At 45.1% G+C, this 16392-nt stretch overlaps 1 protein-coding gene across 1 annotated transcript; it reads left to right on the forward strand.

The window, feature by feature from the left end:
- The first annotated feature begins 1981 nt into the window (after positions 1-1981).
- On the forward strand, positions 1982-4386 carry LOC139385946 (RIMS-binding protein 2). Its single transcript, XM_071131253.1, has 5 exons — positions 1982-2354; positions 2827-2983; positions 3229-3332; positions 3505-3576; positions 3677-4386. Exons 1-5 carry the CDS (start codon positions 2118-2120, stop codon positions 3740-3742), a joined length of 636 nt encoding a protein of 211 aa, XP_070987354.1. The 5' UTR covers positions 1982-2117; the 3' UTR covers positions 3743-4386.
- Positions 4387-16392: the final 12006 nt, after the last annotated feature.

The raw sequence follows: 16392 nt of genomic DNA on the forward strand, positions 1-16392 counted from the left end.
TACTACAGTGAGATGTAGCCTACAGCCTACTACAGTGAGATGCAGCCTACAGCCTACTACAGTGAGATGCAGCCTACAGCCTACTACAGTGAGATGCAGCCTACAGCCTACTACAGTGAGATGTAGCCTACAGCCTACTACAGTGAGATGTAGCCTACAGCCTACTACAGTGAGATGCAGCCTACAGCCTACTACAGTGAGATGCAGCCTACAGCCTACTACAGTGAGATGCAGCCTACAGCCTACTACAGTGAGATGCAGCCTACAGCCTACTACAGTGAGATGCAGCCTACAGCCTACTACAGTGATATGTAGCCTACAGCCTACTACAGTGAGATGCAGCCTACAGCCTACTACAGTGAGATGCAGCCTACAGCCTACTACAGTGAGATGCAGCCTACAGCCTACTACAGTGAGATGCAGCCTACAGCCTACTACAGTGAGATGTAGCCTACAGCCTACTACAGTGAGATGTAGCCTACAGCCTACTACAGTGAGATGCAGCCTACAGCCTACTACAGTGAGATGCAGCCTACAGCCTACTACAGTGAGATGCAGCCTACAGCCTACTACAGTGAGATGCAGCCTACAGCCTACTACAGTGAGATGTAGCCTACAGCCTACTACAGTGAGATGTAGCCTACAGCCTACTACAGTGAGATGTAGCCTACAGCCTACTACAGTGAGATGTAGCCTACAGCCTACTACAGTGAGATGTAGCCTACAGCCTACTACAGTGAGATGCAGCCATGCACAGCTGTCTTGCCAAACAAATGGAACATGGAAAACCATGCGGCTCATGAGTACAGCAACACCTTCTGATATGGAACAATACACTTCTGTTGATCAAATTCGACCTGCGTAATCAATTAAGGAATGTCAGCCTACCATAAATACATTTCCAATACTTACAGTTCCATTTACAACCAAGAAAACCAATACGCTACCAAGAAAATCCTTATTTCTATGATGAAACATACCGATATGTTCTTGCATTGGAATTATATTGAATTCTGCTGCTGCTCTTCGCTCTCCTTCTCATTTTGGCTTTGTTTGGGTACTTTGGCGAAGCCAGTTTCTGATATCCATCATGGCAGAGGCAGATTAGCTGGTGCGAGCTAACTAATAGGCTAAGGCTTATAACACGAATGCTTTTTACAGCTAGGCAGAGTTGTGTGAAGCAGCTTCAATGGTGAACTTGACCCCGGCCTTATAAATCAAAATAGAATATTACAGATGGAAGCGTATCATGTTATTCACTTAGCCTACCATGGATGAGAAGTGTTTTTTCCCACTTTTTATGAAAACCCATAGGATTCTGCAGAACCCCAGTGTTTTTCCATAGCCCTCCTACACACACTGCAATGCGCTCTGTCCATTGTGCTGACACAGCACAGCAGAGATACAGATTTTGCAGCAACCTGTCACTCATCATTATAATTCTTTTGCTGTTTTTATATAGGTACATAAAACTAAAACTGAGGGGGCACAAGTTTCAACTGGGGGGGCTAAGCCCCCTTTTTCCCCCTCGTGGAGCCAGACCCGCATACGTTCACTTTATAGTATCTCATTTACCACCCATTTGTAGCTGACTGAAAAAATGGTATCTGCATGTTCTCTTTTTTTATTTATTTTTATTTATTTAACTGGGCAAGTCAGTAAAGAACAAATTCTTATTTACAATGACGGCCTACACCAGCCAAACCCTAGTAGTGCTATACACTATCATCTTTAATTTAAACTTTCCCCAACAATGCACATCTTTAGCGCATGCAAAGCTGAACATTCTTCTCTTGCTACTACACTTCTACAGACAGACTGTGTCCCACAGGTAGAGAGGGTTGGGACGAGAATGTTATCCACTTTCCTCAAAGAGGATTACAGCCTCAGGCAGCTTAGCTTCATAAAGGGTGAGGGTAAGGAGAGCCCTGTTTTCTCCAGCAGCCATCTGTCTGCCCAGTGTAGAGCTGAGAGGGGTTGCTCTCATTGAAGTGAAGAGGGACTTCAGAAACTCTTGGAGGACAGTGGACGTTGATAAAAATGCTTCTTTATTGTTAAAACCAACACATTCTGGCCCTTAACTGTCATTAGGGTTGCTCTCACTCACATAAGAGCTGATGGATGGGATGCTAGGAGTGGATGTGTTTCTTTACCCTGATGGACTGAGAATTGCTACACCAGAGGATATTAGGCAATGGGAGCTGGAGACCGCCAGCCAGGTGTCCAGCCAGGTGTCTCAAGAACCCCCCGTCCGACTCTTTGTGGCTCTTTTCCCATACAACCCTGCTGCGATGTCCCCAAACCCTGAGACCGCTGCGGAGGAGCTCCCTTTTGTGCCAGGACAGATCATCAAGGTAATGTACTGAGTAGTTTATCTGTACTGTAGACTATCAACCATTGTGTAATAAGTGTTTATAACAACCAATGATTGACAGTTTATAAACAACTTATAAACTCCTTTTTAAATACTCCTGTTTAATATACCTTATGTAAAGAGTAACCTCCCATTTAAAGGGGTAGATATGATAAAACCAAGTTTGAACATGGCTGGGTTAATATGAGGTAGGCAGATTATAAACAGTTATACAGTATATTAGATTTTCTAGATGCTGGTGTTTCCTGTTTGTTCTCTGTTGATGCGTAGGCCTACATGATGTGCAAAAGTTGTGGTTTCCTCATTTCCTGTCATTATTTGCAACTTGTTGATGTTGAACTGATAACTTTCCACTCATGTTCCTTTCTTTTACACATGCACAGTAGATCTGTATCATTACCAAACAAATCCCATGGAAACAAAATGGCTGACTTTGTCTCTGTCTCTGCCAGGTGTTTGGAGATAAAGACGATGATGGTTTCTACCACGGGGAGTCTGGTGGTCTGTCTGGTGTCGTGCCTAGTAACATGGTATCTGAGATCCCAGTGGATGATGACTACCTCAAGCATCAGCTCATGCAGCAGGGTTTCCTGCCTGTCGACCACACAGGTATCTCTTTCTTTTTTTCTCACTCTCGCTCACACTCTCTTTCTCTCTCACTCTCTCTGAAATAGTTTATATAAAAAATAATCTGAGATTTCTTAATGATGACAATTGAGATCTGGTGTGCGTCCCAAAGGCACCCTATTCCCTATATACTGTAGTGTACTACTTTTGACCAGGGCCCTGGTGCCATTTGGAATGCAGTCCTATGATCTAATCCTTCAACTCTTGACTTCTCTGTTTCCCATCAGATCCCAGTGAGGAGTCCAGCGTGCTAGATGACTTGGTCGTCCGCAGGATGGTGGCAATCTTTGAGTATGACCCTTGGGAAAGTTCCCCCAACATGGACAGCGACGTGAGTGTGGAACCTCCACATGGGTGTCCAAATCCACTTTAACTTTCTTAATTTGGTCTTTTGAATTTAGTGAACGCCAATTCCGAGGTAATCCCAGTTATAGGGCCTAACTGTGCATATTACAGCAACACCAAATGAACAGTAACTTTTCCCCCCAATAATTTTATTGTAGGCTGAGCTCGCCTTCCGTGCAGGGGACATAATATATGTGTTTGGTGATATGGATGAAGATGGATTCTATTATGTGAGTGCTGGACTGCATTAAGTAGTCTTTGGGGAAATGTAACCTTGTTTTCCATTGGTTCTGTATCTAAATGCTTTGCTAATGTCTAATCTCCATCCAGGGGGACCTTCATGGGCTGAGAGGTCTGGTGCCATCCAACTACCTGGAACCACTACCATGGGAATAGGATTAACAAGGAGCATCCGATACATGAGATTATGCCAAGAATCAGAATCAGATACAATGAACAAAAAAACTTTTTCAATGATATCTGAAGGGATATTACTGTGTCAAAGATCAAGATTTTGTCATGTTTTTTCTTCTGCATAAGTACATGTGACCACAGAAATCTCCTCAAGGATTTGTAATGATCATGGAATAGGGTTTGAACAGTGTGTAGGCCATCACGCACAGTGACGCAGTAGACAGATTTTGCTCTGTCCAAATAAATCCTATGAACTACAAACCTTTTGTTGGACATTTTAAGGTGCAGTAAGATTGGCCAAAATAATGACATCATGGTTATCGTATTACATAATGCTTTGTCAGCAGCTAGGGTATTGTAGCCTTAAAAAATGATTTTTATTCTCACTTTGCTGATGGGGATGTATGTTGTAGTTATGCCTATATTTGCCTTACTACATCTTTCGGTTTAGGAAATATCTTTCCTGTTAGAGATATTATTTTCTTCCTTAGTAGTATGCACATTTTTTTTTATTTTTTAAATGTTGGTAAATACCAACTGAGATTCTGATGGGAATATTGAGCACGTTGAATGAAGATATCTATGCAGAATTTAGCAGTACTATTAAACTGTTCATTTTCTGAAAATCTGTTTCGTACACTTGTTCCTCATGTTAGTGGGTTTAGAATTATACAACGCAGGATCTTCATCAAAACCAGATGCTGAACACTGAAACAATTGTAACTGTACAACCACTTTTACTATAAACTGCACTGTGATTGTTATACAAATATCTACAATAGTAGAATGACCATAAACCACGGAAAGCAAGAAAAACAATTCATTTATTTTCATTAGTACAATATTGCAATCAAATCTACTTTTATTTGAGAAACATGACTGAATAGTTCATGGGAACTTAACATGTATTCATAGGACTGCATTTCTAGTACAAAAATGTAATACAATTTAAAAATAGACCATGGTCTCCAAGCTTTTCAGAATCGTTCATTGATGTCAATGGAGTCCTTGTAGTATTTTCCTCCGTAGCCAACAGTACAGTCATCCATAAAGTAGGAAACACTACACTGTGCAGAGGAGTTTAGTAGTACTCTCTACTTTATGGATGACTGCACTGTACATCAGTATCTTCTCGTTGCTGTGGCAGCTTCGTGTTTGGTTCTGCTCAGAACCCCTCCTCAGTCCAATCCGTAGAGCAAATTCAAAACAGGAACTAACTAAATCGTCACAAAAACGTGATGTTTTTTTTTGTAATACATTGCGGATGTGTAACAAAATGATCTCATAATTTATAAAAGTGTACTAAAATCGTCTCAAACAGTAGAACCAATAAAATGTTACAATATATTACTGCCACCATACAGTAAACCTCTCATATGTTTTATACAAAATTAAATTCAATGAATATATCTCAGTAAGTATATCACACGGTCTTACCATCTTTCTCTCCTCTATCCCAGCAGAAACAGAAGTGTGAACTAACAGTGGTGTTCTTATTAAGCTTCGTAGTCACGTGGTGTAAACCACAGGAAGAGGTCTAACAGTCCCTCTAACAGTCCCTCTACAGCGATCTCTCTCTGTCTCTGAGATACACCAACCAACCTACGCCCATACAGCCCACATAGACAGACATCTTCACTGATGACAGAATGTGTACCCCAAATGGCACACTTTTTCCTTTACAGTGCACTACTTTTGACCAGGGCCCATCGAGCTCTGGAAAAAAGTAGTGCACTATATGAGGAATAGGGTGCCATTTGGGACACAGTCAGAGGTCCCCTCTTTTAAGGGAAAGCAGAACATAACAAAAAAAAATTAAACAGGCAAGTCAGTTAAGAACAAATTCTTATTTACAATTATGGGGAACAGTGCCTTGTTCAGGGGCAGAACAACAGAAGTTTTACCTTGTCTGCTCAGGGATTCAATCCAGCAACCTTTCTGTTACTGGCCCAACAGTCTAACCACTAGGCTACCTACCGCCCAATTAACAAATGTGCTACTTAGATATTGTGAAATTTATGCATATTCTATTGATCGCTTTCAAATTGATTTGACATATTGACGTGCTGTCCATGTTGACTATAACCTAGAGAAGAGATCAAAAGCTCAGGATGTGCTGAACCTTTGATGGGATTCACACCAAAAAAATGTTTTAGGCTTTTAATAGAATAGATCCACTATTAAATAGATCCACATGTATCTCAGACATGGTTTAATTCATTGAACCATAACCTGTTTTAAAAATAAGAGGAGGTGCAGATATCAGCTTTTCATTGCTTTAAAATATTTGATGGGTTAGGTTACGCTACTGCTTATTCTTTTGTCTTCCATTTTACATTTGAGTCATTTACTGTAGCAGATTCTCTTATCCAGAATGACTTACAGTAGTGAGTCTTCTAATGCATTCTGCCAACAGAGAAGAACACTAACACATACCTCTACCCCAGTTTACAGCAGCAGATAATGGGCTATATGTAATAGGCACAACTGAAACTTGTGAAATGACTTTTAAAAGAGATATGTCCTCTGTTGTCAAGACAACCTAAACCTCAGAGTCAAGTCAGGCGAGAGAGGAGGAAGTGGTGATGGGTGGAAACTGGGTGTGCAAACTGTGCAAGATATTTTTGTGAAATGTTTACAACAAACAGCGATGCGTTCCACGCCTACACTCTACCTTCTCTTTATTTAGTTGAAGATACTTGAAGACCTGTCATTTCTCTCACATTTAATGATTTCACTACTATTTCAACCTCCCTACACCATAATTACACTGTACCTGCCTATGTAACTACCATGAAATAATATAGGTATTATAGACAGATGGTAAGAATATGGTCCTTGAGTAGCTCTGGTCCAGGGTGCTACGTGCAGCTTTAGCCTCCTTGAAGAAGTCCTATAGCCACTGGCGACCCGTCATTTAGGGCAGGTATGGCAGAGCCCCACCTGTTTTGAGCTCCACATTTTTAGCAAAAATAAATGGTGGTGGTGGTGGGGCAAGCCAGCAGAAAATATGGAGCTTTGCGCCGTGATTGGTTCAGTGTTCTGTCACTCATGGGGACACTACGTCACCGCCAAGTCTAAGGGTAGAGCTAGAAAATTCTAGCTCCTTGGGTGCTGCCATAGAGTTACATTAGAAGTGCCCATCCAATAAGTTTTAAGGTCATCGGCCACAGATAAAATGACGTCAAATAACATTATATGTACAGTAGCTTTGTTTGGACTGATCATGTCAACACCATACTTTCATCATGAATCAAGTCGACAATCTACTGGAAAATCCTTTTAAATGCCTGTCACATGAAGAGAAATAATGAAGAGAAATTATAGATAAAAGTGCTAATTTGCCTTTGGACATACACATTACACAACAAGTTTGAAATCGCAAATTCAACAATGAGTGGTTTGGAAGGAATCAGTGACAGTGGCTAACTGAAAGCATTGCAAAGCAATCACTAGCCTGCTATTCAGTGGAGTGGCTGTGTGGTCCCAAATCTGGGAATAAGGGGCTCTTTTCCAAGTTTGAAATGATAAACATTCAACATTGGGCATGCTGTGTCACGCCTTGACCGTAAGGAGCCTTTTTTTATGTCTCTTTTTGGTTTGGTCAGGGTGTGATTTGGGTGGGCATTCTATGTTCTTTATTTCTATGATTTGTGTTTCTATGTGTTGGCCGGGTATGGTTCTCAATCAGGGACAGCTGTCTATTGTTGTCTCTGATTGGGAATCAATTCCCTCCTTTCAGTGTGAGTAGTTGACTTGTGTCAGTGGCACTTAGGCCTCGTAAGCTTCACGGTTGTTTATTTCGTTTCTTGTTTTGTTGGCGACATTTACAATAATAAAATATAATGTATGCTCACCACGCTGCACCTTGGTCTCCTTCCAACGACGTCCGTGACAGAACTACACACCACCAAAGGACCAAGCAGCGTGGTAAAGAGGACTCCTGGACATGGGAGGAGATCCTGGATGGAATGGGACCCTGGACGCAGGCCGGGGAGTATTGCCGTCCGAGGGAGGAGATGGAGGCAGCTAAAGCAGAGCAGCGGCGATATGAGGAGGCAAGTCAGCGAAGCAGGCACGAGCGGCAGCCCCCAAAACATTTTTTTGGGGGGAACACAGGGAGATTGGCGGAGTCAGAGTTTAGACCTGAGCCAACTCCCCGTGCTTACCGTGGGGAGCATGTGACTGGTCAGGCACCGTGTTATGGGGTGATGCGCACGGTGTCTCGAGTGAGCATTCACAGGGCGGTGTGCTCTGTGCCAGCGTCTCGCATTTGCCAGGTGGAAGTGGGCATCCAGCCAGAACGGGTTGTGCCAGCTCTGCGCTCAAGACCGCCAGTGCGCCTTCACGGCCCAGTGTATCCGATGCCCGCCCCACGCACCAGGCCTCCTGTGTGTCTCTCCAGCCCGGTGAGTCCTGTGCCTGCTTCAAGGACCAGGCCTCCTGTGTGTCTCCCCAGCCTGGTGAGTCCTGTGCCTGCGCCCAAAACGAAGCCTCCAGTGATGATCCATGGCAAGAAGCCTCCAGTGATGATCCATGACAAGAAGCCTCCAGTGATGATCCATGGCAAGAAGCCTCCAGTGATGATCCATGGCATGAAGCCTCCAGTGAGGAGTCATGGTACGAAGCCTTCAACGACGGCCTCCATTCCGGAGCCTCCAGCGACGGCCTCCTGCGATGTCCTTCAGTCCGGAGCCTCCAGCAACGGCCTCCAGCAACTGTCACGCCCTGACCTTAGAGAGCCTTTTTTATGTCTATTTTTGGTTTGGTCAGGGTGTGATTTGGGTGGGCATTCTATGTCCTTTATTTCTATGATTTGTGTATCTATGTGTTGGCCGGGTATTTATTTAATTTAATTTCATCTTTATTTAACCAGATAGGCTAGTTGAGAACAAGTTCTCATTTGCAACTGCGACCTGGCCAAGATAAAGCATAGCAATTCGACACATACAACAATACAGTTACACATGGAATAAACAAAACATAGTCAATAATACAGCGGAACAAAGGAAAACAAAATGTCTATTTACAGTGAGTGCAAATGAGGTAAGATAAGGGAGTTAAGGCAATAAATAGGCCATGGTGGCGAAGTAATTACAATATAGCAATTGAAACACTGGAATGGTAGATGTGCATAAAATGAATGTGCAAGTAGAGTTACTAGGGTTCAAAGGAGCAAGATAAATAAATAAATACTGTATGGGGATGAGGTAGTTAGATAGATGGGCTGTTTACAGATGGGCTATGTACAGGTGCAGTGATCTGTGAGATGCTCTGACAGCTGGTGCTTAAAGCTAGTGAGGGAGATATGAGTCTCCAACTTCAGAGATTTTTGCAGTTCGTTCCAGTCATTGGCAGCAGAGAACTGGAAGGGAAGATGACCAAAGGAGGAATTGGCTTTGGGTGTGACCAGTGAGATATACCTGCTGGAGCGCATGCTATGAGTGGGTGCTGCTATGGTGACAAGTGAGCTGAGATAAGGTGGGGCTTTACCTAGCAGAGACTTGTACATAACCTGTAGCCAGTGGGTTTGGCGACGAGTATGAAGCGAGGGCCAACCAACAAGAGCGTACAGGTCGTAATGGTGGGTAGTGTATGGGGCTTTGGTGACAAAACGGATGGCACTGTGATAGACTGCATTGCGTTGAGTAGAGTGTTGGAGGCTATTTTATAGATGACATCACCGACATCACTGAGGATCGGTAGGGTGGTCAGTTTTACGAGGGCATGTTTGGCAGCATGAGTGAAGGATGCTTTGTTGCGATATAGGAAGACAATTCTAGATTTAATTTTGGATTTGAGATGCTTAATGTGAGTCTGGAAGGAGCGTTTACAGTCTAACCAGACACCTAGGTATTTGTAGTTGTAGAGAGTTGTATGGCATTGAAGCTCGTCTGGATGTTAGTTAACACAGTGTCCAAAGAGGGGCCAGAAGTATACAGAATGGGGTCGTCTGCGTAGAGGTGTACCAGAGAATCACCAGCAGCAAGAGCAACATCATTTATGTATACAGAGAAGAGAGTCGGCCCGAGAATTGAACCCTGTGGCACCCCCATAGAGACTGCCAGAGATCCGGACAACAGGCCTTCCGATTTGACACACTGAACTCTATCAGATAAGTAGTTGATGAACCAGGCGAGGCAATCATTTGAGAAACCAAGGCTTTCAAGTCTGCCAATAAGAATGTGGTGATTGACAGAGTCGAAAGCCTTGGCCAGGTCGATGAATACGGCTGCACAGAAATGTCTCTTATCGATGGCGGTTATGATGTCGTTTAGGACCTTGAGCGTGGCTGAGGTGCACCCGTGACCAGCTCTGAAACCAGATTGCATAGCGGAGAAGGTACGGTGGGATTCGAAATGGTCGGTAATCTGTTTGTTAACTTGGCTTTCGAAGACCTTAGAAAGACAGGGTAGGATAGATATAGGTCTGTAGCAGTTTGGGTCTAGAGTGTCACCCCCTTTGAAGAGGGGGATAACTGCGGCAGTTTTCCAATCTTTGGGAATCTCAGACGACACGAAAGAGAGTTTGAACAGGCTAGTAATAGGGGTTGCACCAATTTCGGCAGATAATTTTAGAAAGAGAGGGTCCAGATTGTCTAGCTCGGCTGATTTGTAGGGGTCCAGATTTTGAAGCTCTTTCAGAACATCAGCTATCTGGATTTGGGTAAAGGAGAAATGGTGGGGGCTTTGGCGGGTTGCTGTGGAGGGTGCCGGGCAGTTGACCGGGGTAGGGGTAGCCAGGTGGAAAGCATGGCCAGCCGTAGAGAAATGCTTATTGAAATTCTCAATTATAGTGGATTTATTGGTGGTGACAGTGTTTCCTAGCCTCAGAGCAGAGAGCAGCTGGGAGGAGATGCTCTTATTCTCCATGGACTTTACAGTGTCCCAGAACTTTTTTGAGTTAGTACTACAGGATGCAAATTTCTGTTTGAAAAAGCTAGCCTTAGCTTTCCTAACTGCCTGTGTATATGGTTCTCAATCAGCGACAGCTGTCTATCGTTGTCTCTGATTGGGAATCATACTTAGGTAGCCCTTTTTCCCTCCTTTCAGTGTGGGTAGTTGACTTGTGTTAGTGGCACTTAGCCCTCGTAAGCTTCACGGTTGTTTATTTTGTTTCTTGTTTTGTTGGCGACATTTACAATAATAAAAGAAAATGTACACAAACTGTACACTCACGACGCTGCACCTTGGTCTCCTTCCAACGACATCCGTGACATGCTGTCAATGAAGATTTATGCCACGCTCAAAACAACTGTTAACTTGGAACTGCGAGAACTTGACTTCACTGAGTTCAAGACAACTGGGAACTCGGGAATAAACGAGCTCCGACTGGGAAAAGAAGCTTTGAACAGTCATCCAACTCGGAATTGTAAATCCGGCCTCTTTCTAGAGCTACGACCTGAAGATCAATGACATCAACATGATTCAACCTTGTTTTTTTCTAAGTTCCCAGTTGTTTTGAAAGCACCATAAATCTAGAGAATTCCAGACTTTGATGACGAGTGTTGTTCGAGTGAGCACAGCACAACAAGGTAAGTCCAAAACTGTATTTTAAGCTGCTGCATAAATGATGTAATATGCCAGGGAGATATTTATACTGTAGCTAAGAAAGTAATACTAGTGTTTGTTGTGTAGTGAGATGTTAGTAGCCCATGTGCCTCCCCCTAATAATTTGGTATATTTACCCCTCTTAATTCCACCTACTGTTCTGACTTGGTGGTGCACATAACAGCTTATAACCTGTTTTAGAGAAATGTAATCATTGAATATTTTTTATTTTTTTACATTTTATTTTATTTAACCAGGAAGGGCTCATTGAGATTAAAATTGCTTTTTCAAGAGCGCCCTGGCCAAGATAGGCAGCACTAAGTCATTACAAACAACATGAAAAACTACAAGTAATCTAGTAAAAACCATTGAATTCACAGTATAAAACAGCAAATTAAAAACATTGACAGGTCAGGGAATCAGCCTCAAAATCCTTCATCAGTGATTTAAAAACACCAATCGGGACAAGTTCTTCCAGTTTAAAAGTATTTTGTAAGGTGTTCCAAGACGATGGGCAGAGAACTTAAAAACCCTTTTACCAAATTCAGTTCGGACATTTGGAACACTTAGCAGGATAAAGTCCAGCGACCGAAGAGAGTACCCACCACATTTCTGAACAATAAAAATGCACAAATAAAAAGGTAGTAAACCCAAATTGGCTTTGTAAATAAAAGTATGCCAGTGACTGAGCCTACGAGTGACTAGAGAAGGCCAACCAACCCTGGTATACAAAGTGCAGTGGTGCGTAAGGGTTTTGCAGTTTAAAATAAATCTCAAAGTGCCATGGTAAAGAGTGTCAATTGATCTCAAACACTGAGCGGTGTCACGTTCTGACCTTAGTTCTTTTGTTATGTCTTTGTTTTAGTATGGTCAGGGCGTGAGTTGGGTGGGTTGTCTATGTTAGTTTTTCTATGATTTTCTATTTCAGCTGTCAATCATTGTCCCTGATTGAGAACCATATTTAGGGAGCCTGTTTTCTGTTGTGTGTCTGCACCAGCCAGAACTGTTGTCGGTCGTTTCTCTTTGTTATTTTTGTTATTTCCGTGTTCATTCTAATACATATGGATACATACCACGCTGCCCCTTGGTCCTCACCTTCTTCCACCAACAACGGCCGTTACAGAATCACCCACCACCAAAGGACCAAGCAGCGTGGTAAGGAGCAGCGCTATCTGGAGGAGGTTACAACATGGGACGAAATAGAGTGGTGGTCGGTCGACCCAGGGAGAGTGCCGGAGCCCGCCTGGGATTCTCTGGAACAATGTGTGAGGAGGGATACCGGAGAATGGAGTTGGCACGGCGGTCAAGGAAGCCCGAGAGGCAGCCCCAAAAATGTATTTGGGGGAGGCACACAGGGAGTGTGGCTAAGTCAGGTAGGAGACCTGAGCCAACTCCCCGTGCTTACCGTGGAGAAGGTGGACCGGGCAGGCACGGTGTTATGCCGTGAGGCGCACGGTGTCCCCGGTGAGCAGGCATAGCCCGGTGCGGTACATAGCAGCGCCTCGTATCGTCCCGGGCTAGGTTGGGCATCGAGCCAGGTGCCATGAAGCCGGCTCAGCGCATCTGGTCTCCAGTGCGTCTCCTCGGCCCGGGGTACATGGCACCAGCCCTACGCATGGTGTCCCCGGTTCGCCAGCACAGCCCAGTGCGGGCTATTCCACCTCGCCCCACTGGCCTGGCTACGGGGAGCATTCAGCCAGGTAGGGTTGGGCAGGCTCGGTGCTCGAGACCTGCAGTGCGCCTCCACGGTCCGGTCTATCCGGTGCCGCCTCCACGCACCAGCCCTCCGGTGGCAGCCCCCCGCACCAGGCTGTCTCTCCGTCTCCTCCCTACAGGTGATCCCGCCTGTTCAGCGCTGCCAGAGTCTCCCGTCTGTCCTGAGCTGCCAGAGTCTCCCGTCTGTCCTGAGCTGCCTAGGTCTCCCGTCTGTCCTGAGCTGCCAGAGTCTCCCGTCTGTCCTGAGCTGCCAGAGTCTCCTGTCTGTCCTGAGCTGCCAGAGTCTCCCGTCTGTCATGAGCTGCCAGAGTCTCCCGTCTGTCCTGAGCTGCCAGAGTCTCCCGTCTGTCCTGAGCTGCCCAGAGTCTCCCGTCTGTCCTGAGCTGCCCGGAGTCTCCCGTCTGTCCTGAGCTGCCCGGAGTCTCCCGTCTGTCCTGAGCTGCCCGGAGTCTCCCGTCTGTCCTGAGCTGCCCGGAGTCTCCCGTCTGTCCTGAGCTGCCCAGAGTCTCCCGTCTGTCCTGAGCTGCCCGGAGTCTCCCGTCTGTCCTGAGCTGCCCGGAGTCTCCCGTCTGTCCTGAGCTGCCCGGAGTCTCCCGTTTGTCCTGAGCTGGCCGGAGTCTCCCGTCTGTCCTGAGCTGCCCGGAGTCCCCCGTCTGTCCTGAGCTGCCCGGAGTCGCCCGTCTGTCCTGAGCTGCCCGGAGTCGCCCGTCTGTCCAGTGCTGCCAGAGTCGCCCGTCTGTCCGGTGTTGCCAGAGTTGCCTGTCTGTCCGGAGCCGCCAGAGTTGCCTGTCAGTCAGGAGCCGCCAGAGCCTCTCGTCAGTCAGGAGCCGCCATAGCCGTCCGTCAGCCAGGAGCCGCCAGAGCCGTCCGTCAGCCAGGAGCCGCCAGAGCCGTCCGTCAGCAAGGAGCCGCTGGAATCGCCCGTCACTCCGGTGCTGCCGGAGTCGTCCTTCACTCCGGCGCTGCCAGAGTCTCCCGCCTGTCCGGTGCTGCCCGGAATCTCCTGTCCATTCGGGACCCATTGCTAGAGTCCACAGTCCGAAGTCGGCGGCGAGGGTCGCCTCTCGATAGAGGCCACGGAGGCGGTTGAGGAGGCGGACAAAGACTTTGGTGGAGTGGGGTCCACGTCCCGCGCCAGAGCTGTTACCGCGGACAGACACCCACCCTGACCCTCCCCTATAGGTTCAGGTTTTGCAGCCGAAGGGGGGGGTACTGTCACGTTCTGATCTTAGTTGTTTTGTTATGTCTTTGTTTTAGTATGGTCAGGGCGTGAGTTGGGTGAGTTGTCTATGTTAGTTTTTCTATGATTTGCTATTTCTGTGTCTGGCCTGGTATGGTTCTCAATCAGAGGCAGCTGTCAATCATTGTCCCTGAATGAGAACCATATTTAGGGAGCCTGTTTTCTTTTGTGTGTCTACACCAGCCAGAACTGTTGTCGGTCGTTTCTCTTTGTTATTTTTGTTATTTCCGTGTTCATTCTAATAAATATGGACACATACCACGCTGCACCTTGGTCCTCACCTTCTTCCACCAACAACGGCCGTTACAAGCAGAAGCATTCATATATAAAATATCCCCATAGTCTAGTAAAGGCATAAATGTAGCTGATACTAGCCTCCTTCTGGCTTCAAAAGAAAATAGGCCTTATTCCTAAAATAAAATCCCAATTTCAGCTTCAATTTCTTTTGTAAGTTGTTGAATATGCAATTTAAAAGAGAGGCCGTCATCAATTAAAATTCCAAGATATTTATATGAGGTTACAACCTCAATCTTCTTGCCCTGACAGGTAGTAGTAATAGGTGAAAGGTTGAGGTCTATTTCTTGCAATGGAAAACACCATTAGTTTAGTTTTGTCAGTATTGAGGATAAGCTTCAATTGACACAAGGTATGTTGAACAGTATAAAAAGCAGTTTGCATGTTCTGGAAAGCTTTTGTAAGAGACGAGGCACAACAGTAATTTTAAGAGCTTTCAATGTCTGCTTATATGCCCCCTTTATTTATCCTGACTTGGTGTACTGTGAGAACACCATAAGAACAGCCGATGTTCTCAATTCGCAAAACAAATAGTTATATTGACTACGTTCGTCCTAGCTCGCTCATTAACGTCTTAATCTAAATTACAAATGGCCTCTTATCCACTTGTTGTCCCCTTATGACATAGTTTGTACATCTCAATTGTCATTAGAAACCACATTTGTTTAAGCAAGTCAGCCATATCAGATATGTTTTTTTAAAAGGCAGTAAATTAGGCTGAATGAACTGTTTCGCTGCCAGACAAGGCTGCGCTGATAGCCAGGTGTAACAGTGGTAATGTATTAGGACTGCTGTTAGGACAGCTTTATGTAGGCCCGGACAGTTTGTGGGCACCGTTTGTCACCGTTATAGTGAAATTAATGCATTGTTTAGTGTTGTGATGTGTAGTGGCTTTGCTGGTATGCATACTTTTATTTATTTTTTTTGCCACACCAAGATTTACATGCTAAAATTGCCACTGCCTACAGCAATAGCCAAACATGATTGAGTAGGTGGTAGATTATTCCCCTGGTTCAACTCACTGCAGTGCTATTTATTTTTAACATGGGATTACTTAAGGTGAAATGGATAGTGTAGCCTACCTGTATCTAAACAAGAAGTGCCCTAAATGGAATCAGTGGCTATTATCCACAGGTTGTTGACTAGGGATTGATTGAATTATCCCTGATTAGACTAGTGTGACATTGTTAGGTGTGGGGTGTCCTGACTAACCTGACCTGGCTATGGGAAGTCTAAAGTCTACAGAGTGGAAATTATATATTCAGTTAAAACACATGGCCACCACAAGAGAAACGACCGACAACAGACCCCTTATGGAAACCGCTGAATCTGCCATTGCAGCCATTTCTATTGTATCAATAATCCGTGAAGTGTGTGGGCGGGGGGCGGGGTGCAGGGGGGGGGGGGGGGGGGGGGGGGGGGGGGGTGCGACGACAACTGCTTTTGGGTGGAAATAAGAAAGTAGGAGTTGTACATCTTACATTGCTTTGTGCAGTGTGGTGGTCAAAAAGGATGCAGAGAGGAATGGTAGGTGTGCTCTGATACCCATTACTACCACTTGGTGGACTGTTGAAGAAATTACATAAGAATAAATCAAAATAGCCTTTTTTTCTTATTCTTTTTATTTGTATTTACCTTTCTTTAAATAGGCAAGCCAGTTAAAAACTAATTCTTATTTACAATGACGGCCAAACTCGGACAACGCTGGGCCAATTGGGCCGCCCTATGGGACTCCCAATCACAGCCGGATGTGATACAGCCTGGATTCAAACTAGTGACTGTAGTGACGCCTCTTGCACTGAAATGCAGTGACTTAGACCGCTGCGCCACTG

The sequence above is a fragment of the Oncorhynchus clarkii genome, chromosome 27 (assembly GCF_045791955.1).
Source record: "Oncorhynchus clarkii lewisi isolate Uvic-CL-2024 chromosome 27, UVic_Ocla_1.0, whole genome shotgun sequence".
Classification (NCBI taxonomy): Eukaryota; Metazoa; Chordata; class Actinopteri; order Salmoniformes; family Salmonidae; genus Oncorhynchus; species Oncorhynchus clarkii.

Bases quoted from the DNA above. Each gene is read 5' to 3' on its own strand.
- LOC139385946 (XM_071131253.1), top strand. From the start codon at position 2,118: ATGGATGGGATGCTAGGAGTGGATGTGTTTCTTTACCCTGATGGACTG. The intron at 3,333-3,504 runs GTGAGTGTGGAA...ATTTTATTGTAG, and splicing joins CCCCCAACATGGACAGCGAC to GCTGAGCTCGCCTTCCGTGC. The intron at 3,577-3,676 runs GTGAGTGCTGGA...ATCTCCATCCAG, and splicing joins ATGAAGATGGATTCTATTAT to GGGGACCTTCATGGGCTGAG.